Raw genomic sequence first — 25,057 nt, forward strand, 5'->3', positions numbered from 1 at the left:
CTTAAGCGGAGATAAACTTGGAAAATGGGTCATCAGGGATGATTTGAAGTGGGACCTACTTTAAAGAAATCTTTAAAAACTTGGAAGTCCAGTCTAACCTGATTATCCTACTAGGTAGCTTGAACAATATTATTATTTTTAGGGACAGGGTGAAAAGGTAAGTGTGTGCCTATGTACAAGAGATTAAGACAGAGAAAGAGACAGGATGAGAGTTACAAGAAGGCAGATAAAGAGAGAATGGATCAGGGAGACGAGAAAAGCACGCAGACCCAAAAGAAGGAAAGGAAACTTGCTCCTTTCCTTCGGCTCCTCAGAGACTATGGGTGGAGCACTCACCCATTCCTGGAGTCCACGTGGTTATCTGGTGTCTTCTCTCTCCAGCACACAAGCCGGGGAAGATCCACACAGCTTGCAGAGAACACAGCAGATGCTGACTAGGGCAGATGGGGGTATGACTTCTGCCCTTTCCTATGAGACTTTCTCATAACATCTCTGTGTCCAGAGATACCAGGAGTCCTGCTTGCCTGTCCCACTCCCCCACCCCACAGGAAGACCATGTAACCGAGGCTTTCTTAATAAATTATACCCAGACCTCCTAGCAGGGAGAGGGGCAAGGGGCTTCAGCTGGAGAGGGGTAGTGATGTCATGAAGCACCAGCTCTTACCTCCAGAGATTTACTCTGCCCTTCTGATTTTCTGGATGATTACTAACTAACTTCAAGATAATACTGGTCTCAGGGCTCAGATGGTTAATTTCAGCTCAGGTCGTGATCTCAGGGTCCTCAAATCGAGCCCCTCATTGGGCTCTGTGGGGACAGGCCTCTGACATTCACAATCCTAGCCATGACTTCCTCTTTGCTGGCCTCCAGGTATCCTGTTAGAACCTAACTGCCTACTCTAACATTTGAACAATTTGCACTTCAGTCTACCGTTACTTCTGGCATGTAGCTGTGACAGGAATAGGTTGTTGGGAGTCCCCCAAATTGATGCCTACCTGCTGGTTCTCCCAGCCTTGGTGCTCGGTCTGGTCAAGGCCTGGTATACCACCTCATATTTTGTCCAGGTGGGTGCCCAGCCCTCCAGTTTCCCTACAGTGGTTGGGTTCCCTGTCCCTGACACTTGTCCCTACCTAGCTAAGAGCTCACTGTTTTCATTCCATCCAGTACTGGAAACACACACAGAAATGACTGGATCCAAGTGGGGAGCAAGTGGCCCAAAGGGAGAGAAGGGAAAGAATTGCAAAACCCAGCAGAAGGCAAACTGTTATCTGCTGAGACCCCCCACAGCTCTTCCAAAGTCCTATCCTTCCCAGAGTACCCAGCATGTCTTGCCTGAACGGAACAGGACATTTCAGCCCAAAGCAGGCCATGCTTGTGAGCAGTATTTGCTCCAGAGCTCCTCAGCGGGATGGTCAAGGCTCTAGCAGGCTTTCGTTGCACTCTGATTTTTCCACTGCCCACTCTTACCTCTTCACTCTTCCTTTTATAGGGGTTCATCCTTAATAAACATCTTGCGCCTCAAACTCTATCCAACATCTGCTCCCAGGATTCAGTCTGAGTGCTTTGTACGCCACTGCAAAATTTATAAAGTCTTTGGAGTCTTATAAAACCCATTTGTCCCAATAACACTTCTAAAGACGTCCATATTTTTAAAAGAGAACACTATACTGTGTGCCTAAGAACAGTCACTGTAAATGCTTTTTAAGCCAGTTTTGCTTTTCTTTCTTTCTTTTTTTTTTTTAATTTTATTTATTTATTTAACAGAGAGAGATCACAAGTAGGCCGAGAGGCAGGCAGAGGGAGGAAGGGAAGCAGGCTCCCTGCCAAACAGAGAGCCTGATGCGGGGCTCGATCCCAGGACCCCAGGATCACGACCTGAGCCGAAGGCAGAGGCTTAACCCACTGAACCACCCAGGCACCCCCAGTTTTGCTTTTCTACCTACTCACCCTTCACCCAGGCTGCAAAAGAAAGGCATACCTCTTACTCATACTAATCATGATTTATTGCCCTGAGGATAAAAAAATTTCTGTGTACCAGAGACAAAACAGGTAAGTTTTTGTGTCTCATATTTATGGGCATTAAGGGCAACGCTAGGAATTAGAAATAAATATTCTGGCCCATGCTGAGATGTTCTGAATCCTGGTATATTGTAAAGACAGGTAAAGCAGAATTTATGACAACTTTCGTTTAAAGACCTTGCGTCTTATTATTATTTAAAACAAAAAAACACAACCACCACCACAACAAAAACAGCCTGGCTCTTGAGGGAGAGTCCTGAGAACAAGGTAAAGAGTGTTAAGAAATATTAATAACCGCATCTTATCTAGGCAACAAACATGCTCTACACCTGACCCATTCATCTATGAATTAGGCTGTGTAAGAGGAGGCCAGGGTTTGTTAAGGTAACAAGCAACTCCTTAATCTCAGCACCTTAAACCAACAGAGGTTTATCATTCATTCATGTTACACCAGAGGCAAATGAGAAGGCTGTTAAGGTGGCACTTTGGGGAACACTGCCAGCAGTTGTGTCAGAGCTGAGAGAGCATGGAGCATCCCAAACCAGGAATTAAATTCTCCAGCCCAGAAGTGACACACAACACTTCCACCTTACTGGTCAGACCTAGTTAATCTAGCTCCATTCAACCACAAAGAGGATGTAAAATCCTAAAGAAAGCATAAGGCAAGAAGCTGGAAATACTGTAAAAAAGCATAAATGCTAACATGGAGTATTTAAGATCTATGAAAAGCATGCTAGGAATTATCACCTGGTTTCCAAGAGCAGTCTCCCTGCATTTTTAGTATTCCAAGTAAAGGAAGGAATTGACAACTCATTCACCCATGATTCAGTGTTTCTCACTTGCGTATTCTGCCTGATTTCAAAAAGAGAGATGAAACTTCTTTTACCTCTAACAGATCAACATTACACCTCCAAGTAAAAGGAATGTACAGGAAGTAAATTGGTGTTCTTAACTTTCTTGAGCAATTTAGAAGAATTTTTCGTTAATTTTTCAAAAAAAAAAAGTACTGGTACTGTAAATCCGTGGTCACATTTTTACTTGGCTGCAAATATGCTCATCAACCATTTCTCTGTTCCTAACTGGCACGGTTAGTAGATTCTACTGCATTCAGCTTTTCACGGTCACGAATACACTCTTTTTTTAAGCTCTATGTTTAATTAATGGCTACAACCAGTTCCTGGATCAAAAGACCTAGGCGGTTTGTGGCACTGCCCGGAGAACTTGTGCGCCGAAAAAGAGTCTCGCAGCGGGCCGCTGGCTCCACCCTGTGGCCACCCGTGCACACTGCCACCTTAGCTCGCCTCCCGCTCTTCGCAATCTTCCCCCAAACCTGGTGAGACATCTTCCCCAGAGCCTGCAGCTGCGAGAAACGGCCTTTGGGATGTGTCGGCGGCCGCGGCGGCCGATGGGGAGAGGAGAGTAAGCAGTCGTGCGTGTCCCATTCGTCCCAGTACCCAGAAAAGCACCCAATTCGTGGGCGGCCTCCCAAACTCCGAAGTAGTTACCAGTTCGGGGGTGGCAAATGTGACAGCCCGATTCCCCACTGCGCCCGGTCTCCAGCCGCAGGAAGTACGGCGGGAAACCAGAAAGTGCGGGTTCGCGGGCAGCCTCCCGGAAGTACGGAGCTGAAAAATCCGTCTCTAGGCGGGCCCGGGGCCGACCCTCCTGCTCGCAGACCCGGCGGTGGCGCCACCCCACGGAGAGGAGGACTATGACTGGGAGACCACGGAAGGGGACGGGCGCTGACCTGCCGGGAGACCCAGTGGAAAGGTGGCTGGAGGAGACGGCCGCGGGGAAGGAGCAGGTTAGGAGTGAATGACGGCAGTTCATTCAAACACAGATGACTTCCCTACCGGTTCCACCACCATCAGAGCCAGGAAGGGGCCCCGGGCCTGCAGAACCAGCTGGGCAGTGGGCAGGGAGCCCGTAGGCTCTTCAGGGGCCGCTCTGAAATGCCTTCGGACATCACGTGGCTTCTCCCAAAGCCGGTCCTATCCCGGGTGATCAGAGCTTCCAGGACTGAGTACAAGGCCCCGGAGGGATTAGTGCAGGTGGCAGGGAGGAGGGTGGTAGATGCTGAGGGAGGGAGGGAGGGAGGATGTTCTTTCATAGCTTTGAGACTGCTCAGGGACAATACCCCAAAACCTGCTGGACCTATCACGGCGCACATTCTGTAATCTCTAGGGCTTGCAGAACTAAGCACAACATCCCAGAGGAGACAATCACAGCAGAACAGGCAATTGGTTATGAGAAGGGTGGTTCAGTTTTTCATCTTCCAGGCTCCAAAGGGAAAGCCCTAAACTCATTCCAGGTTCTAAAGGAGTTCAGGCCCATTTGTGTTACTAGCCTGAGAAGGAAACCTCAGGGCATATGGACTGGTTTGGGGTAAAGTGGGAAGAGTTGGGTCTATTCTAGGTCTTTCCTGGCTACCGCACAGTTGGGAGAAACCCTACAGCCTCTGGATTTAGGAATCACCCCACCTCCACCCCAGAAGCCAAAGATAGCCAGACCTGAAAACCAGATGGAATGAAGGCATAGCTGGCAGTTGGCTGGAAGGGGACCAGCAGTCCTCACTGCCACCAGGCCAGTTGGAGACAGAGCCCATGGGCAGCAAGGGTTGGACAACAATGGAAGCATGGAAACCAGTTAGGAATCCAGGTGACAGACAATGGTAGTTTGGACTTAGAGGGAGCAGTGGAGGTGTTTAGAAGTGCCCAGAACACGTGCTGATTTGATTAGATGTAGTGAATGTGGGGAAAAAGGGAACCAGAAACAACTTCTAGATTTGGGCCTGAGCAATAAACTCATTCCACTGACTGGGACCAGGAACTACGAAAGAGCAAGTTGGTGTAACAGGAGAGAGGAGTAGCAAGAAGCAAAAGTTTTGTATTGGACATATCAAGATTCCTGTTTAACTGTTGAAAAAGCAGTGGAGTTCAGAGAACAACTTTGAAGTAGAGATAAAATTTGAGAATCAGGGGCGCCTGGGTGGCTCAGTGGGTTGGGCTGCTGCCTTCGGCTCGGGTCATGATCTCAGAGTCCTGGGATAGAGTCCCGCATTGGGCTCTCTGCTCAGCGGGGAGCCTGCTTCCTCCTCTCCCTCTGCCTGCCTCTCTGCCTGCTTGTGATCTCTCTCTGTCAAATAAATAAATAAAATATTAAAAAAAATTTTGAGAATCATCATATATATATATATATATATATATGGCATTTAGAGCCATGGGATTAGAAGAGACAATGTAAGCAGAAAGCACAGATAGAGAACAGAAAAGGATCTAAGGCTGAACCCTGGGATGCACCAAATTTTAAAGGTTGTATAAAAGCATTGGCAACAGAGGATGTTGACAAGGAATAGCTAGTGAAATAGAAAAACAGAAAAGAAGAAAGGCCTCAAACAAACCCAGTAATAAACTATGTCAAATTCTCCTGAGAAGACTACTGGATTTGGAGTGGGATTGCATTAACTATGTAGATTTGGGGAGTGAGAGTGAAGGAGGGATACGGACATCATTGTATACATACATATACATACATATGTATACATACCTGACTTTCCAATTCATGAACATGGTATAACTCTCCATTTATTTATATCCTTGCTAATCTCTCTCAAAAATGTTATGATTTTCTCCCTAGAAGTTTTGTTCATCTTTCCATTAGATTTGTTCCAAGGTGGTTTTTTTGTAAGTTATTATAAACAGTATTGTTAAAATCTTAAGAAATGATTATTACCAATCTCATTGTTAGGATAATTTAAAAACTGAAAGACCCTAAGAGAACTGTCTATTAAGCTTGGCAATGGGAAACAGGATGTTAAAAAAAAAAATTCTAGTCAGTTGAAAATCTGGACCTCCAAAGGTCTTTTAGGTATAGACTTCCTTTGAACGCACACTGGCAGTCAAATGGGAGCCAATAAAATTGTTTGCTGTCCTTACTTTATTCCTTATTTCTAGGTTTGTTTCTAATTGTAGGGTCCAAATCCCTAGAGGGTGAGAAGCTCATCTTTCTGCCTTCCCCATTTCATCTCCATACCACATAAAGTACATGTTACTCCTTACCTCCTCCACTTAAGAATAAGTTGTGAAGGGATGCCTGAGTGGCTCAGTCAGTTAAGCACCTGACTTCGGCTTAGGTTATGATCCCAGAGTCCTGGGATAGAGTCCCACATTGGGCTCCTTGCTCAGCTGGAAGCCTGTTTCTTCCTCCACCTCTGCCTGCCTGGGCTTGTGTGCACGTGTGTTCTCTCTCTCTCTCTCTCTCTCTCTCTCTCTCACACACACAAATAAATAATTAAAATCTTTAAAAAGAAAATAAATTGTGAAGAGGGACCATGTGTTAAAGGAGAAGTTTCCCAAACACGATGAGCGAGTTAATGGAGACAGAATATGTCTAAGAAAGACTCAAAATAATTGGTTTACACATTTTGAAAAAATAAATTCTCCAAATGTGGTTCTTGGTCAGGAGATAATTTTGATCTCTGGGGAATCAGCTCTGGAGTCTGGCTGTGACTTTGAAGACCATTTCTTCCGAAAGGGCAGGAAAATGCCTGAAAGAGAAGAACTAGACATTTGCAACAGGTTTGTAAGTACCATATGTATTTTAGAAAATAGTAATTTCCTAACTTGAATTCAGTCGCATCTTGACATTTCACAGGCTTTGGGTCCAACACACTAGAATTCAAATCCTAACCGTGTACCTAACAGCTCCCGGCTTTTTATTCCAATTACTCTTCTTTTTTTTTTTTTTTTAAAGATTTTATTTATTTATCAGAGAGAGAGAAGGGGAGAGAGCGAGCACAGGCAGACAGAATGGCAGGCAGAGGCAGAGGGAGAAGCAGGCTCCCCGCTGAGCAAGGATATTTTAAGTTATGTCCTTGCATTAGGATTAGTTAATGTGTCTCATATACTTTCAAGTTTTTCAACACTTGTTGAGCTTCCATTTGTCATCTTTCACATGGTCAGTTGTTATCAGTATTTATGTGAATTCAAAATGTATGTTTTCTACTTTGGATACAAGATGGTGTGGGGGTAAGTATAGTTATGACTCATTTTGTTAACCATGTTCTTGAGATCCTTTATATCCTCAACAGGTTTTAGTCGACTTGATCTGCCAATGCCTGAGACCCCACTTTTCCCCGTTAGAAATGATTTGCATATACTAATCCAGAAAGATTGATCTGTTATGCCCCTTTCCCATCTAAACACATCCCACAATCTTAATACCATGAAATACACCTCCCTTAGACTATGAAAAGTTTCTTAGTTTTTTTTCTGTAGGCCAAGGATTGAAATTCAAGTTTTACCTAACTTTAATTCTCCTGCTAATCCTAAAATGGTGTTCTCTACACATAGTTGCTATTTCTGATAAAAAGTTTTCACTTAAGAATAATTCTCTTGCCCAGTCCCTTAACAGTAATGTGAAAAACAAAAAACAAACAAAAAACTATGAACAATTCAAACACTTAAAAAGACACCAGGGGAAAAGTCCCCTACAGAGACACTTCAACAAGCGAAATAACTTTTCCTCATTTTTGATAGTGTAGCAGGTAGAGTGCAGAAGCCTAAGGAAACAAGAGTATATTCACTTGTTGGAAGTAACCCTATTATATCTAGGTTAACAAGTGTGTCTTTCTCTTTCTCCTTATTCTACGTGTTATAATGTGGGCCTTGAGTCTAGACATGCCAAACTAGATGAAACACATCTCCAGAAAGAAATTCAAGTAGTGCAAGGCCCAACCCTAGGACTGGGAGTTATATTAAGAACACTGAACAACTTTTGCCCAGGGTTGTATCTGTGGTGTAGCTGAGCTGTATTTCACACTCCTTCTTGTCCAAGTTTTCCTTCAATGCATTTGAAAATTAGAATCTACCAAGTAGAAACTAAAAGTTAGACAAGGCTCAAACATCATTGCCTACAAAAACAAAGCTGAGGTCATAAGTCATCAACCTGACTCCACCAAGCCCATTTTAAAATTCCTGATTTTAACATTTTCCAAATATTTGCCTATTTGGTCTCCTTTTGGTTATAAGGTGTGTCCTTCTCTGTGGTACCTAATAATGTGCCCTAAATCATTTTTATTCACTTGCCTTGCTCCTGTGTTAAGTCCTTAAAATCCAGAGCTTTCAACTCAGAAATCAGAAATAGGAAAGAAGTATTTAAGGAAAGTATTTTATTTTTCTGGAGAACAATCGATGCGAAGTATTGCAAACTTCATCTGACTTTAAAAAAAAAAAAAAAAGGTTTTTGCCAGATAATATAGGTCTTTATAGAGCACTGCTAACAGACACTATAAATAAGGTCTTTTGTATCCTAATTCATTTTTTTCCTTCAGGACACATGACAGATACTTGAAGTTTCTACAGAATCAAAGGCCTGACCAGTAAATTGTGAAATTGCCTTCTTGGATGATGTTTTAGAAAATGAAGGTGAGGGATGTCTGGGTGGCTCAGTTGGTTAAGCAGCTGCCTTCAGCTCAGGTCATGATCCCAGCATCCTGGGATGGAGTCCCACATCGGGCTCCTTGCTCAGCAGGGAGCCTGCTTCTCCCTCAGCCTCTGCCTGCCATTCTGTCTGCCTGTGCTCACTCTCTCTCCCTCTCTCTCTGAAGAATAAATAAAAATCTTTAAATAAAAAAAAAAAAAGAAAAGAAAATGAAGGTGACTCTCTCAAATCACTAGAAATCTCTTAAAGCCATACTTGTTGGGACAGGAAGAGTGCTCCGGAGATACAATGGTACCTGCAGGAAGCGCCTAACTACAATCATAAGGAAACACTGATCAAATACTTACTGTGTTCCAAGTACTCTACGAAGCACACACAACACATTATCTCACTTAATATCATAACAAACCTGTAAGGTAGGTTCCATTATTTTGCTCATTTTACAGAGGAAGAAATTGAGAGTCAGAGGAGTAAAGACACTTTCCCAAGGTCATATGGCTCTTAGGTGGGAAGATTGGGACTCACCTTCCATGCCCAGCATGGAGCCCAACGCAGTGGGGCCTGAACACGTGACCCCAAGATGAAAATCTGAGTTCGGACCAAGTTGGTCGCTCAACCACCTGAGCCACCCAGGGGCCCCTCAGCCAGTATTTTTTGACTTTATTATAATCAGTTTGCTGTAACGGGTCCCTGACTAGAGACCAGGGGTGGACTGTGACATAATAAGAAATCTATATCTAGTCTCTGCCCCTGGTTTCTGACACAGAGCTCCTCAATCTCTTGGAATTTCCTTGGTAATGGGAAGGGTCTTTTGTTCTAAAGAGTTGGATTTTATGGGCTCCTAGGAAGCTTCAGGATGGAAGCTGGACACCAGAAAGGCCAAGCTATAATTAGAAGCTTTTAGCCCCAACCCTGCCATCCTCCAGGGAGAAGATGGGATAGAGATTGAGCCAATAATCCATCATGTCTACTTGATAAAGCCTCCATAAAAATCCCCAAACTATGGGGCTCGGAAAGCTTCCAGGTTGGTGCACACATACATCTCAGGAGGGTGGACACCACAGCTCCACAGGGACAGAAGCTCCCACACTTGGGACCCTTCTGCCCTTGTCCTGTGTACATCTTCATCTGGATCATCATCATCTGTATCCTTTCCTATATCCTTTGTAATAAACTGGTAAACATGTCCCCCAGGGTTCCATGAGCCATTGTAACAAATGATCAAACCTGAAGAGGGGAAAATGGGAACCGTTTATTTGTAGCCAAGACTGACAGAAGCCTGGGTAACCTGGAGACCCCCTACTGTGAGTAGTGTCTGAAGTAGGGGGTGGTCTTATGGGGCTGAGCCCTTAATCTGTGGTATCTGTGCCAAATCCAGGGAGGTAAGGTCAGAATTGCTTGGTGTGGAGAACCCACACATTTGGTAGCTGGAAGTATTGAGAGTAGCAGAGGCAACAAAAGTTTTCTTTTACCCTCTTACTGCTTCTCAATCAGTGTAGGTTGGTATAAATATCCAACAACTTACACTGTGAAGCTTCTCAACTGGGTTATGGACCATAGCTGTTGCAACCTCAGCAGGGTTTGGGGAAATGTTACAAGCGGGAAGAGGAGTGCAGAATTATGACCTCTAGTCACAGAGTATAGAATGGTGGAGAATTTCATCTACCAAAATCAGATGATTAAAAAATTGAAAGAGGTTACAGAAAATTGGATAAAACTAAAACTTAAAAAAATTCCCAAAGGACACTTGATATATTGGTTACAAACAGAATTCCAGAGAAACCTCATGGACTTGGGAAGGAGGATACCTCTATATCCCATCACCCATATAGGACCTGGCACATGTAAGTTCTCCTCATGGAATGTTCCTGAACCCTTCAGCCAGAGGCAACCTATCATTCTCCTTAACTCATAATATTTCCTTCTTACCCGTCCTCTGGGAATAACACATTTTGCCTTGAGTTGTAATTATTTTTATTCTGGCATAATCCCTTTATGAGATGTAGTTACATCTTTTTATCCATCTCATTGCTTTGCTAATATATATTTGATATAGTTCTTTGATTACACATGAAAAGAAAACACACCCTGATTTTATATTTCAAAAGTCTGTTTATGTTTGCAATATGGGATCTAGAATTTTTTTTTTTATCAAGTTTTCTATTTTTGCCAAATCATGATGGCTCAGCTATAGTTAGGAAATGTAGAAAAAAATCGCTATCTAGTAATTCTCCAAAACAGTCTTGTTCCCTAAGATTGACATTCTTTCATAACTCCTACTTTATGCCCCTCAAGGAGATCATATAACTTATTTCCCATCTGTTGTCCTGTGTTTGAATTATAGTCATCGAATTTAAGTATTTTGACTCTTAGATCACTTTGAGAAAATGCACCCAGTTTTAAAATGAAGCATTTGTCTACAAATTATGACAAAGTAAACGGTCATGTTTGTAAGTTTATACAGATTCCACAATCCATTCCCCAGTAGTTGAAATAATGACTAACCAGTCTTAATGACACTTGACCTAACCCAGACCAAGCCCATTTGCAATGCTCATTGGATCTGATATTTAAAGCTCCTTATCTTCATACCACATACTTTTTTCATCTTTTGGAATGCATCCCCCTCCTCATGGTTGTTTGCAGCACTGGAAAAGCAGCATCTAAACTAGGCTGGAAAAGCTCCAGTAGAATCCCACTGTTTTGGTCATATAGATACAGTGAATAAAGGGAAGCAATCAAGTGCAGTACTCTTTCTGCCCCTCTTAGGCGTTTTTAATCTCCAACAGTTGTTTTAACTGGGTCAGTAATTATTATGAGTGTTTCAGGTTAAAGGAGCAAGAAAATTTAGGAAAAAGAGGAGAAAAAAAAAGCCTATTGGAGTACATGAATGTACCACCTTCAGACCAATTTTCTAGATCCTCTGGTCTGGGCAATCAGTCAACAAACTTTCCCTGTGAGGTTTTTTGTTTTAAATTTTTTTAAGATTTTATTTGAGAGAGAGCACGACAGGGGCAGAGGAAGAGGGAGGAGAGTGAGAAAATCCCAAGCAGACTCAGCAGCTGAGTGGGGAGCCCAACTCAGGGCTTGATCTCATGACCCTGAGATAATGACTTGAGCTGAAGCCAAAAGTCAGTTGCTGCACCAACTGAGGCACCCAGGTGCTCCATGATGCTATTTTATAGTGGACACTAGAACAGCCTTTGTGAAAATTCCCAAGGAGTAATTTTTTTTTATGATTTTATTTATTTATTTGACAGGCAGAGATCACAAGTAGGCATAGAGGCAGGCAGAGAGAGAGAGAGAGAGAGAGAGAGAGAGAGAGAGGAGGAGGAAGCAGGCTCCCTGCTGAGCAGAGAGCCCGATGCAGGACTCGATCCCAGGACCCTGGGATCATGACCTGAGCTGAAGGCAGAGGCTTTAACCCACTGAGCCACCCAGGCACCCCCCAAGGAGTAATTTTTTAAGAAAGTAAACCCTGGGGACGTCTGGGTGGCTCAGTCCTTTAAGCAGCTGCCTTCGGCTCAGGTTGTGATCCCAGGGTCCTAGGTTTGAGTTCTGCATTAGGATCCTTGCTCAGCGGGGAGTCTGCTTCTCCCTCTGCTTATGCGTGCTCTCTAACAAATGAATAAATAAAATCTTAAAAAATTAAACCGTGTCTTCTATTAGAAGACAAACAAGAACATGTAGAAGCAAGGGAAAAAATCTAAGGAAAAGGGGCTACCTAGTTCACAAGGCTATAGTTAATTGAAAATTCATTGTGCAAGGAACAAAGAAAGCCTTAAGAGTTAAAAGGAGAAAGACTTCCTATGACCTAGAATGGGATGGGAAGGCTTCGAGGACCAAGATGTGAGCAACGGTACCAGCGGACAGACAGACAATGAGTAGTGTGAGAGCAACAGAAAGTAGTACAGTTTAGAAGGACCACCTAACAAAGGCACAAAGAAAGAGAAGAGGCAGTACAGGACAGTGGGTACTGCATTTTGGCTCTGCCAGAGATCGGAGGAAAACAAGCAACTGAAGGGGAAAGTTTTGGCCAGATGGCAGAAGACCTTTAGTTTCAGGATAAGGGGCTGAGGCTTACTCTTTTGGTCATGAGTAATTAATGATATAACTTTTGATTAGGTGAGCCAGCTGACAATGCTCTAACAACTTCTAAAGACCATGAGAAACATGGGTCACTCAGCGAGGAGAGCCTGCAAGATCCAAGGGGAGGACACCAGATGGGGTCTCTGAGAGGCTGGTAACTTGACAGAGTAGAACACAGACACCCTGCCCTTTTCACTTATTAACTTTTCCAATTATAAAATGTGCCGCATAACAATTTCTTTTCTTTCACTGGGAAATTAAAATTCTCAGTGAGTCATCCCTCTTGCCAGGGAAAATGACTCAGAAAAATCTTCATTTTCCAGGGAAAGGAATCATATACAGCTCATTTTATGTAACTTTAAGTGGATGTCAATTTGAACTCTTACATTATAAATAAAATCCATGGGACGCCTGGGTGGCTATCAGTTGGGCAGCTGCCTTCGGCTCAGGTCATGGTCCTGGGGTCCTGCTATCGAATCCCCAATTGGGCTCCTTGCTTAGTGGGGAGCCTGCTTCTCTGCCTGCTTATGCTCTCTGACAAAATAAAATGTTTAAAATAAATTTATTTTAAACACAAACTTGTCAAGCAAATTCCTTAATATTGATCAAGAATGGCTTAATTTCAAAGCTTGCCAAATGAACTGGAAATGATTTTTCCTTTCACCTTAAGGGTACCTGTGGTTTGGTAAGGCATTCACCAGCCTCTGTCGGGATGTCTTGAATTATGCAAGTTTTGATCTAAGGGGTCTTTAGAAATTCATCCCATAGGTTAGTTGTGTCCTTTGCATACCATGCACCCCAAACTTTAAAAAAAAAAAAAAATACACCAGAGAACACTAAAAACCACCTAACTCCCCAGTCCCCACTTTAACCTGGCTTTATCAGGAAGTTCCAGGACAGGCACCTGGAAATCCATCTAACAAGCACCAAGGTGGTTCTTATAACCAGGAAAACTGTTACAGAAAAACAAGTTCCTTGCCCTGGATAAGGTAATTTTCCTGTGCAGTGTTAAGTAATCAGAGTAAACCTGCGTTCTGCTCAGCTTTCACCAAAAGCAGTAACATTGACTACATGGTGGGGCGGAAGGAAGATTCAAGCCAAATGAGAAATCCTGATGTAACAGAAGTCTGGGCGCTGGGTCTACCAACTGCCACACAAGGACTGGGGTTGCAGAGGTGATGAACTCTTGGCTGTGGGGGCTGCCCTATGCATTTTGGAATTATCGGTATCCCTGACCTTTACCCACTAAAAGCCAGTTAGCATCCCTCCCCAGGAGATGACTTTGTCTCCAGGCTGGGACTAAATCCAAAGGGTGGGAAGGCAAAATTTTTTACCTGGCTGAAGGATTGGGTTAAGGAGGAAGTTAGGTAAGGAGTGCGAAGTCGGAACTCACACATAGGTCAGTAGACTAAAGCATATTGCTTTATTGCTCATCGTTCTTGACAGACACCGAGAAACGTTTACGAATAGAACATTAAGGCAGTGGGGAATGGAGGGACTTCCACGGGTACGCTAAGAAAAACAAATTCCAGCTCACTTAGAAACCTTTGGGTTGACATTTAGACAGAAAAGTAAAACAGCACCCCCCACCAAAAACAAAACAACTTTAAACTATAGCAAACCTGCTTGCTCACTCACCTGTATCTAAGCTTCCATCGCGAACTCCGTAGAACAAGGTAGAGACCATTTTGGCAACTAGTTTTTCCTTACCAGTAAGAGTCGTGCCACTAGGGGACACCACCACACACAGGCTCCAGATTTTAAGAGCCCCGGTAATCTTTACCACGGTCCCAACCTAGCCCCAAACCCAAATGTTCTCGAGTTTACAGGCCCACCCTGCCTAACCAAAAGCCAATCTTCAAGCAGGTGTTAACAGCCACTTTCTGTGACAAATTAAGTGGCTCTGAAAAGAGCCGTTTGGGTCAAGTAGCTGTTCTATTGCGTCCTTTACGTGCCCTTACTTCGAGCTGGTGTACTTGGTGACCGCCTTGGTGCCCTCGGACACGGCGTGCTTGGCCAGCTCGCCGGGCAGCAGCAGGCGCACGGCCGTCTGGATCTCCCGCGACGTGATGGTGGAGCGCTTGTTGTAATGCGCCAATCGGGAGGCCTCGCCGGCGATGCGCTCGAAGATGTCGTTGACGAAGGAGTTCATGATGCCCATGGCCTTGGACGAGATGCCGGTGTCCGGGTGCACCTGCTTCAACACTTTATACACGTAAACGGAATAGCTCTCCTTACGGCTGCGCTTGCGCTTCTTGCCGTCCTTCTTCTGCACTTTGGTAACAGCTTTCTTAGAGCCTTTCTTGGGAGCAGGAGCCGACTTTGCTGGATCAGGCATTTTTGCAAGAAGAAACACCACACGCCAGGAACGATCCGGACTATTTTCGAAGGGCTTGGTTACGCGCTACTTATAGAGCCTGTATGCAAATGAAGGCTCGTACACGCCTGCATTTTTATTGGTTAATTTCCAACAATGTCGTCATAGGGGGTGGAGTCCACATAGATAAAGCATCGGCTCATACTTCCTTAGTGGCTAGCAGAGTAAATGTGTTCTTAGCCAATCAAAATATTCCATTTCAGGCTACCCAATAGTTTCACCTGTTTGGGGGCTTTAGAGGATGGTTTTCACTTTTCAGTCCTATGCCTGCGTACGAAAGAGATCTGAAGAACAGGTGAAGACAACTTTCTCCTATTTTTGCACCGTTTTACTTCTCTATGCTTTGTGGAAGTTTGTTTTGCTTTTTGGGTTTTAGAATACCTAAGCCCACATCTCAAAAAAAAAAAAAAAAAAAATCCGGTGTTTCCCTCAAATTCCTGTTTGCGCCGCTTAGATTATGCAATGAGGAACATATTAGGTCACCGCCTTTACAATTCTTAAAACATATACCAGGGAAAAGACTTCAGTATTTAAACAGGCACTTACATCTGGTTTAGTTCTCCCAACTGTAAAATCTGGCTGATAAACTCAGATTCCCATTCCAGCCATTATCACAACCCCACATGACGGTCTTCCCACTTAATTTCTGTATCTGACGCTCGACTTTTAAGTAACTCCGCACCTAAAAAGCAGGATTGGCAAAAATGATCTATAAACCATTTCAGCTGTTTTAGCGCGCCAGCCGACTAAGGCTGATTCTATGATCTCACTACCCGACACGTGCGAGTTGCCCCTGATGTCTCTATCCAGTGCACCGGTGCGCCATACCAAGGCCGCCACAGGCGAAAAACTGCACAGCTGCTCTTCATGAAAACTTGGGTGGCTCTGAAAAGAGCCTTTGAATAGGATGGAACCTCAAGCTGAGCGCTCATTCAAGCCCGCTCCCCGCGGATGCGGCGCGCCAGCTGGATGTCCTTGGGCATGATGGTGACGCGCTTGGCGTGGATGGCGCACAGGTTCGTGTCCTCGAACAGACCCACCAGGTAGGCCTCGCTCGCCTCCTGCAGCGCCATGACCGCCGAGCTCTGGAAGCGCAGGTCCGTCTTGAAGTCCTGCGCGATCTCGCGCACCAGCCGCTGGAACGGCAGCTTGCGGATCAGCAGTTCGGTGGACTTCTGGTAGCGCCGGATCTCCCGCAGGGCCACGGTGCCCGGCCGGTAGCGGTGCGGCTTCTTCACGCCGCCCGTGGCCGGCGCGCTCTTGCGGGCCGCCTTGGTGGCCAGCTGCTTGCGCGGGGCCTTGCCACCGGTCGACTTGCGGGCCGTCTGCTTCGTGCGAGCCATGACGTTTTACTGTTTTTCCCCGACAAGTCCCAGGCAGTCTTATTTATAGACGTATCCTTGTCTTGATTGGGCCAGAATGGTTAGGAACCTCCAGAGTGTGATGTCATTGGCTAAAATTCAATCCTCTTTGCTCGGGTAGATTGTTATGCTAATCTGTCCCTCTTTATTCACCTTTCCGTACTTTTCTGTAATCTCGCCGATCACGAACGTAAAAAACGTAAGACGTAAAATGTAAAAAAATGTAGATCCTTCCTTTAAATTGGTGTCATTTTGAAAGAGCAATTTTTAAAGTGTTTTTGCTAGCCTGGGATTTATTTTTTAACAGGTGCCTTCGAAATAAAAAACACGCCTTTCCATGAACTAGGTTTCAGCTTCCATTTCCTTCCAGTTAAGAGTTATTGTAACTCCAATCCCATAGCTAACATTTATTTACCGCCTGACTCTGTGCTAAGCGCGTTAGTTGCATTACAGTACGACGGTGATTCAACAAAACAGTATGTAATTGAAGGAACAAAAAATTGAATTTATGTTTACCCAACTTCGGAACTACGAAATCTTGTGCTAATCAGCCGTAACCTGCAGGGTAGAGCATTCCGCCTTTCCTTGGGTTTTTCACGTTGGAGTACGGTTCCCTCCCCTCAATCCATCAATGGCCATCCAGGTCCTGTAGACGAGATGCTTCTAAGTCAAGGAATATAGGACTGGAAATGTTAATTTCTCATTTACAAGGAGAAATTGTGAATAGTGAATAGTTTGTAAAGAGTCAACTTGCTTATCAGATTAAAAGCTATAATAAAATTTCAAAGCAAATAAATTATTCGTTGATCACTGAGTTGCTAACATATTTTCTTCAATAAAGTAGTTCCATCTAAAAGTTTCATTTTTTCTATTCTCTATAAGAAAATTGAAGATTCTCTGCTTTTTAGTTATTTCATATGCTTTGAAGTATTGCTCAGAAAATTACATGTCATAAAACAAGTCATGTAAGGTTACCAATGCTTAAAAAGTGTGAAAGTTAATATATAACTTTTAATCATATGCTCATTCTATTGAAAGAGCATTGCATCCAAACCTTATATAAAAAAACAAACAAACAAACCTCAAACCTGTGAACACAGTCAGGCCCAACAAGCTTAAAACTTACTTTATGGTATCAATATCAATGATCATCTTCCTGCTGAAGGCAGAATAAAAGTTATTTTGAGGGGATTTCCTGAACACTAAACAACCTAGAAACTTCTTTTCATATCTTCAAGTGTCCCCATGAGCAGCACAGTCTCCTGCTCTAGGGAGACCTTAGATGTCCTGCAAAAGTGTAACTAATGTGAACAGCTGTCACCCCTTCCTGTGGTTGTTTTGTAATAATGACGAACATATAGAGAGCATGACTCAGTATTTAAAAGTTCTTCTACATACACTGTCTTGTTTAATCCCAACTCTGTGAAATAGATGCTATTTTCCCCATTCCACAGATAAAAAGACAGAGTCTCAGAGAAGTTATGGCTTGTCCCAGGCAAGTAACAAGGCCTGCATGATACCATAAAACAAAAGAATGAACTTATAATGGATTTCCAGTTTCATCAGGCTTGACGCACATTTTAAAGCACTGAAGAATATTCACGTCATGCAATCAAACTCCTCAGTGTTTTTTCCCCACTGAACTATTGCCATCTGGGGATCTGGATGGCAGCCTAAAGCAGCCCACAATGGCCTCACATTTCTTTGAGGTGTTCTTTTTTAATATAGGCATTCTTGGCCATGGGATTCATTTAGATATGAAGAAGATTGTTTAGCTATTGTTGGGGAGTGAAAACTTTGCTCTAACCCTTAATTTTTTTTTTTTTTTTCTGGGCTGGCCTAAGAATTAAATTGACATGAGACCAATTAACAGGAGAAAATCATATAGGAATATAAGAAAATCATAAAAGAATATGAGACCCAAGGCAGTCAGGCAATTGAGGTTTATATGCTATCCATGGCTAAGAAAGGGATCAGTCAAGGTCTGGGACTGCAAAGGGAAGAAAGACCATTAGAAGACGATAACATGAGTTAATGTTTGGTGAACAAATGTTTGCTGGGCCATTGGGAAACAATGAGGTATAGAAAAGAATTTCAGTAAACAGACTTTGCTGGGTTCCTCCCTGTCTACCACACCTAGGGCATACTGTACAGTAATTTTCTAGGGTCATACATAGTTCCCTTCCTAGAGCAGCTCCTCTATCTGAGTTCTTTTAAGCTGTTAAGAGGAAGGCAAAAAGAAAAATCTTTTTAGTCTTCTGCTTCCTAAAAATAATCAGCCTAAAATAATCTATGTGCCAAAGAAACACTTTCTGGGGGAGCAAAGTTTTGCTCCCCTACAATGTACATTTATACAAAATCCCGCAGTCATGGGATGTATTTTACCTCTATAAAATAGAGAATAAGAAAATTCTAAGAGTCTTCTTCTATCTTCAGAATAGAACAAGTTGTTATTTACAGATGTAAAGGTCAAGCGTGAGGATTATTTCAAGTTTAAAAAGCAATCAAAAGGGGCACCCGGGTGGCTCAGTCGCTTATACATCTGCCTTTGGCTCAGGTCGTGATCCCAGGGTCCTGGAATCTAGTCCCACATCAGGCTCCTTGCTCAGCAGAGAGCCTGCTTCTGCCTCTGCCTGCTGTTCTCCCTGCTTGTGCTGGCTCTCTTGCTCTCTCTCTGACAAATAGGTAAATAAAATCCATAAAAAAAAAAAATATATATATATATATATATATATATAAAATAAAAAAGCAATCAAAACCCAGTAGATTGAAGAAAAGCTTTTTACCTCTCCTACACCTACCTAAAAAGAATTGAGATAGAGGACCTGCTCCAGAAAGACATCTGTCACCGTGGATAACTACCTTACACCATGAACTAGGTCTGGTCAACAGGGAGGAACCTAGCAAGGCCTGTTTGATCAAAGTCCTTTGTGTCCCATTGTTTCTGAGGGGCCCAGCAGACGTATGTTTACCAAACATGGACTCTTTTTCATCTTCCTGTGAATCACATTCCTTCCTTTTGAAGTCCCAGGCCCCTACTCCTTCTCCTTAGTTCATCTTACCTGCCTTTGGAATTTCCATGTCTGTGTAGATTCCTTGTACACACAGAATTAAATGTGATTTTCTATTAATCTGTCTCATGTCAGTTTGATTCTTAGTCTAGGTAGAAGGACCTTGAAAGAGACAGGAAATTCTTGCTCCCCAACACTTAGAAGTCACCTTTAACAACAGAATTCAGATCCATAATTGTTTGATTTCCCCTGGTCTCCACATTGGACAAGGGAATGATTCCTGTGAGTGTTCTCAATACAGTACTCTATCAGAAGTAAATTTGGGATGCCTGGGTGGCTCAGTCAATTGGGCCGCTGCCTTTGGCTAGGGTCAGGATTCCAGAGTCCTGGGGTGAGTCCCCATCGGGCTCCTTGCTCAGCCTGGAGCCCGCTTCTCTCTGCGCCTCTGCCTGCTTGTGCACGCTCTCTCTCTCTCTCTGATAAATAAAATCTTGAAAAAAAAAAAAGTAAATTTGACAATGCAGAAGAACCTCTGATTTGCTGCTGCTGTGGGGAAAAGGGAGTATTTTTCTCCTACTAATATCTCTAAAATTTCTTTTGCCAGGAATAATAAGAATCTGCAGTTTCCAGATTGAGCCCTGAAGTTTCATTATTTAGTGGTGAATGGGGGAAGAGCATATGAATGAAATTTAACATTTGCCCCAGGAAATTAACAGGTAAAAGAAAAGGATAATGTGTTGTATGTGCATGTGTTTGTTCTTAATATAAAAATAATGGACTAAATTATTTGTGTTCAGTCTTTGATTGAATTTGTGTTCAGTCTTTGATTGCAGACACCCCCAGGGCTTCAAGCACCCTCAAGATGAGACTGAATCTTTGGTTTGTGGTTTGGGCCAGCCATGTGCCCGATTGGTTTTCATCTTTTTATTTTTAATTTTAATTTTTAAATCACTTATTTAACTGCCCCCACCCCCACTTTCTGGTATACATCAGTTTCTTCTCTTAAGGATCTATTTTTGGTTTGTCTCGCTCTCTCTTTTTCCTTTGTTCATTTGTTTTGTTTCTTAAATTACACACATGAATGACAAGACTTCCTTTAATCTTAGGTAGCCCTTAACCCTGGACCAAACTCAGAAGCCAGGGGCTTTTGACCTTCTTTCCTTAACTCCACTCTGAGATAAAGTCATACCCTCAACACCTTGCTCATTGGATGAAAACTTCCCCCTTTTACCGTAACATCAGTCCTTGTCCTGTGCAGTGAGGGGTGGCGTAGGGAAGGAAAGTTTTCCTCAGTCTCTTCGGGTACCCAGCTGGGGACTTAAAATTAAACCAACAAAGACAGAACCAACAGCGGAAGAGAACACACAGGTATTTAATACAAGTTTTATGTGATGTGGGAACCTTCCTAAAGAAATGAAGATCCAAAGAAACAGTTTGACCGGAGTACTTTTGTGCTCTCTGTGGTGAAGTGTAGGCACTCCAAAGAAATGCGGTAGGGTACAGAGTCTGAAGTAAATCTAATAAGCCAGAGAAGGTAACGAATCCTGTTTGTTAGATTTCTTCTGTGGGTCCCTTTGTCTTTAGAACCAAAGATGCTCCTTTCCTCATCTGTCCCTCTACTCCTACAGAGAAGCCACAAGAAGGTTTTATGACCTGTTTCAAGGGAGAAGGCTTTGGAGGGAAGTTGACAATGACCTTCCTGCTTATATCCCTTTCTCAAGATTTCTTCCCCTTTAAATATTTAATATGCATGTCACAAACCCCATCAGTGACAGAATATACCACCCCTAAATTATGCCATTTGGCACATGAATTATTTTGAGCTAAAGGTACATGAAAAACAGCAGGTGCAATAAGTATGCTCTGACCTCTGTTTCTTTCCTAAAAACAGGAGACGAAAGACCCACATGGAAGATGTCTTCCCTATACAAGTAGGAAGACCGCATTCTTTTCACCGAGGATGGGGAGTTGGTGCCAAGAGAAGTCTGCACAAAGAAACCTTTGTTAAACTGACCCTTATCTTCCTAGCGATTTTTCCACCATGAACTGCCCTAGCCAAAACCCTTCTATCTTGTGACATTTTCATGATTCACTCTTCTGTCCGATTCAGTCTATAAGCAGTCAACTCTAACTGCTTCTCTGGGTCTTCATTTACTTACAAGGGCTCCAGTGTCAAAGAAAACTCAGTAAATAGATTTCTATGCTTTTCTCCCGTTAATCCGTCTTGTGACAATTTAATGATCAGGCCCAATAGAAAAAACCTAAGCAGGTAAAGGTAAGATTTTCCTGTCTCTACAGCAAATTTTAGTTGGCAGGGTTCAGAAGGTACCATCCCCAAATATGCCACTCTGGTGGGTTAATTATTTTGAGCTGAAGTTACTAGAGAAACAACAGATAAAGGAGGGGCTCTCTGACCTACCCCTTTCCACCTAAAAGCCGCTCAGAAAATTTTCCATGAGAAAGGTAAATTACTTGGGGTCTTTTGTTGTTGTTCTTAAGTTCAGGCCACAGATGGTAGTAGGACACTATCTCTGGTTTATGGGGAAAATTAGGACAGAATGTTCACAATTCAATGAATATACAGCCTGTCTGGAAAAAAGAAAGAAGAAAAAGAAAAAGAAGGGAAGGAAGGAAGGAGAGAGGGAAGGGAAGGAAGTGAGGAGGGAAGAAGGGAGGGAAAGGGGGGAAAGGAGGAAGGAAGGGGACAGAGAGGTAGGAGAGAAGGAAGGAAGAAAAAGGCTATTTTTGAAAGGTACGTTCTTTATCAACATTCCTTTCATTTAATTTTTGTAATCAACACCTATTGTGAATCCCAGGGCATTGATTTAGGCAAGTGATGATGGTGGCACCATTCAATGAGCAGAGAACAAGGTTTATGGCTGGGGAAGAAGGAAGAGAATGGATTCCCTCAGCCCCCATTAGAGACACACCTTGGAGCTTTGAAGTTTAAGCATTTTGAGATTTTTTAGTTTAAAGCGACTGAAGAACAACCAGGAGGATCTCTATGCCTGGAGCCTAGAAGTCTGGATAAAGATATATTACTGGGACTCACTGGCATATAAAAGATAGAGCCAGGAGAGGAAAAAAGGCATGTAAGATTTAAGATAATACACATCCCTCAGAAAAAAAGGGGTAATTCTTTCTGATTCAGAAACCATCTTCTGGTGGATTCTCCTTACAGAAGGCCCTGGTAAAGTAACAAACATGCTATCACTAAAGGACCTCAACCAACTTCATAGGGCAGTTTCTGGCAATGATCTTCAAAAAGGAGATTTCCCCTTGAGACACCCAATTCAGCAAACTTTGCTAGCTCCACGTGGGGCATCCATGGGGACACAATTCTGCCACCGATTTCTGGCTGCAAGCAAGGGTCGACTTTAGAGGATCTGTAGAAACGGGACACAGAACATCCTTGTCTTCTTTCTGTATATATTGCTTCTTTCGGCTGAGCTTTGGATGACAGTGGGTTGGATTCACTGACCTCCATGAGAAGGCTTGCAAATAGAGTAAAACCAACTTGCCTAGGATCTGATTTCTCCCGGGGGACGTGAAATTCCATGCCCCCACCATCAACAAAACACACTAGACTACGAAATTACGGCGCTTTCTGCCCACGCTCCGCACACACACAGGTGCGGCGCCACTGGCCGTGACCTTCTAGGTCTGCCAAAGCGTCGGACCTGCTTTTGTGGCTTTTCTCTGCAACCGTGCTTCGGAACCCCGCGGCCCTTTACTCGGGATGAGACCCTGCGCCAGCGCTGTGTACTCCTCCCCGTCTCTCCACTCCGTTTGCCCTTCCTTTCGTCTTCTCCCACCAGAAAGACCTTTCTTAGCCTACATTTTATGCCCGGGGGAGTCCGCAAATGGAGAGAGACGAAGGTGAAAGACAGTTGCGGTAGCCGGAAGCCTGGCGTTGAGATCTGTGTTCTCCCGGGACGAGGGCCGGTAGGTGCTTGTTTCAAGAGCCCGCCAGAGGGAGCCGTGGAGAGCGAGGAAGCGGGACTGGGAACATCGCCGAGAAGAAAGGACGCGAAGCCGAGCGGGCGGGGACAATTTGGGGCGGGCTTCCCCTCCACGCGCCTTCTGTTCTCAATCTGGTCCGGCAGTCTTGTATATTAAGGGGACCGGTACCCTCACCTTTCCAAAAGTTGTGTTTGCGAGCTGCAGTTGCTGTGTCAGGACGAGGAAAGGGCGGTAAGGGCCTGGGCAAAGGCGGTGCCAAGCGCCACCGCAAGGTGTTGAGGGACAACATCCAGGGTATTACCAAACCGGCGATTCGGCGCCTTGCCCGGCGTGGAGGCGTCAAGCGGATCTTCGGCCTCCTCTACGAGGAGACTCGGGGTGTGCTGAAGGTGTTCTTGGAGAACGTCATCCGGGACGCAGTCACCTATACCGAGCACGCCAAGCGCAAGACGGTCACTGCCATGGACGTGGTGTATGCTCTCCAGCGACAGGGGCGCACCCTGTATGGCTTTGGGGGGCTAAGCGGCTTGAACTTCCCCTTCTGCGTGGATCCATGCCAACGGCCCTTTTTAGGGCCAACCATCTAGTTTTCAGAAGAGCTGGACGCTTAGGGTAGATCTTGGGCAACTTTGCTTTGGGAGTTGGGCTAGAGTTGGCAAGCTTCGTGGGAAGTAATGGTTCCTGCAGCGCTAACCACCCTGAATCCAAGTCATTCACTAAAAATGCTTTTCATTTGCTCGCCTCCTGTTAAAGATTAGGTTCCAGATTTAAGCAGCCTTTCCGTTTGTTTCTCGGTACGCTGTCATTTGTGATTGCTGGTCTGTGAAAAATAAGAGTTCCGTGAAGGTCGAGTTCTCTAGCACGCTGCATCTGCTTGGGCAAACTGGGGAGGCTTGCAACCCAGATGCCGGCTAGGCTGTTCGGTGGATTTAAGCCCCAATTTATTTTTGGTTTCACTTCCCAGCTCTACAGCAAGAGGGTGGGGACTAGATGATTTAAGGGCCCTCTTCATAGCGGGCCTTGCTTTGTGATCTGTATTCTTACCCAAAAGGAGCAAGAGCACTGAAGTCCAGTCATCAGCCAACATTCAGGATAAATCTAGGTTATTAGAACAGATGAGCTCATTAGTGCAGTTTTAGAGCAAGTTTGGCATATTGTCTGCTGAGTACCTTTTTTTCTTTTTCTTTTTTGATGCTATATCTAAGGAAGAACTTAAGTCAAAGGCCTAGAAGACGATTTCAGTGAAGACATTGCAAAGATACAGATGCAGCTTCAAACCTGCTCAAAAAGCTGAGCCAACTTGGACACCTGGGTGGCTCCCTAAGTCGGTTAGGTGTCTACCTTCAGCTCAGGTCATGATCCCAGGGTTCTGGGATTGAGTCCCGAATCCAGCTCCTTGCTCAGCAGGAAGCCTGCTATTCCCTCTGTCTGCTGATTCTCCTGCTTGTGCTCTGACAAATAAGTTAAAAAAAAAATATATATATATATATATATATAGAGAGAGAGAGAGAGAGAGCACGCCAAGCAAACCATATAGTCTTAAGGTAGCAAGTCTGGAGGAAACAGTTAATTCAGGTATTTGACTTTTTCTGTTAGGGCCTGTTGTAGAGAACTAGGAATATATACCCATCAATACAGAAAGCACATTTTTTTTTTTTTAAGATTTTATTTATTTATTTAGTTGAGAGAGAGACAGTGAGAGAGAGCATGAGAATCGAGAAGGTCAGAGGGAGAAGCAGACTCCCCATGGAGCTGGGAGCCCGATGCGGGACTCGATTCCGGGACTCCGGGACCGTGA

General features: G+C 43.9%; 3 protein-coding genes across 3 annotated transcripts; 1 reads left to right on the top strand and 2 right to left on the bottom strand.

Annotated features, from left to right (window-relative positions):
• Nucleotides 1-14,440: 14,440 nt before the first annotated feature.
• On the bottom strand, nucleotides 14,441-15,178 carry LOC132001427 (histone H2B type 2-F). Its single transcript, XM_059376007.1, has one exon. It carries the CDS (start codon nucleotides 14,883-14,885, stop codon nucleotides 14,505-14,507), a length of 381 nt encoding a protein of 126 aa, XP_059231990.1. The 5' UTR covers nucleotides 14,886-15,178; the 3' UTR covers nucleotides 14,441-14,504.
• Nucleotides 15,179-15,810: 632 nt separating this feature from the next.
• LOC132001426 (histone H3) lies at nucleotides 15,811-16,283 on the bottom strand. The gene has a single exon (XM_059376006.1). The coding sequence runs from the start codon at nucleotides 16,265-16,267 to the stop codon at nucleotides 15,857-15,859; it is 411 nt and encodes a 136-aa protein (XP_059231989.1). The 5' UTR covers nucleotides 16,268-16,283; the 3' UTR covers nucleotides 15,811-15,856.
• Nucleotides 16,284-22,623: 6,340 nt separating this feature from the next.
• On the top strand, nucleotides 22,624-24,348 carry LOC132002127 (uncharacterized). Its single transcript, XM_059377120.1, has 2 exons — nucleotides 22,624-22,660; nucleotides 23,215-24,348. Exons 1-2 carry the CDS (start codon nucleotides 22,624-22,626, stop codon nucleotides 23,844-23,846), a joined length of 669 nt encoding a protein of 222 aa, XP_059233103.1. The 3' UTR covers nucleotides 23,847-24,348.
• The last annotated feature ends 709 nt before the right edge of the window (nucleotides 24,349-25,057 follow it).

Source organism: Mustela nigripes, chromosome 14 (assembly GCF_022355385.1).
Source record: "Mustela nigripes isolate SB6536 chromosome 14, MUSNIG.SB6536, whole genome shotgun sequence".
Classification (NCBI taxonomy): domain Eukaryota; kingdom Metazoa; phylum Chordata; class Mammalia; order Carnivora; family Mustelidae; genus Mustela; species Mustela nigripes.

What these genes read in the sequence shown, in the direction of transcription:
- LOC132001427 (XM_059376007.1), bottom strand. Translation starts at nt 14,885, where the DNA reads ATGCCTGATCCAGCAAAGTCGGCTCCTGCTCCCAAGAAAGGCTCTAAG.
- LOC132001426 (XM_059376006.1), bottom strand. Translation starts at nt 16,267, where the DNA reads ATGGCTCGCACGAAGCAGACGGCCCGCAAGTCGACCGGTGGCAAGGCC.
- LOC132002127 (XM_059377120.1), top strand. Translation starts at nt 22,624, where the DNA reads ATGGGGACACAATTCTGCCACCGATTTCTGGCTGCAA. An exon ending in CCACCGATTTCTGGCTGCAA is followed by an intron (nt 22,661 to 23,214) that starts GCAAGGGTCGAC and finishes CCTGGCGTTGAG; the next exon opens with ATCTGTGTTCTCCCGGGACG.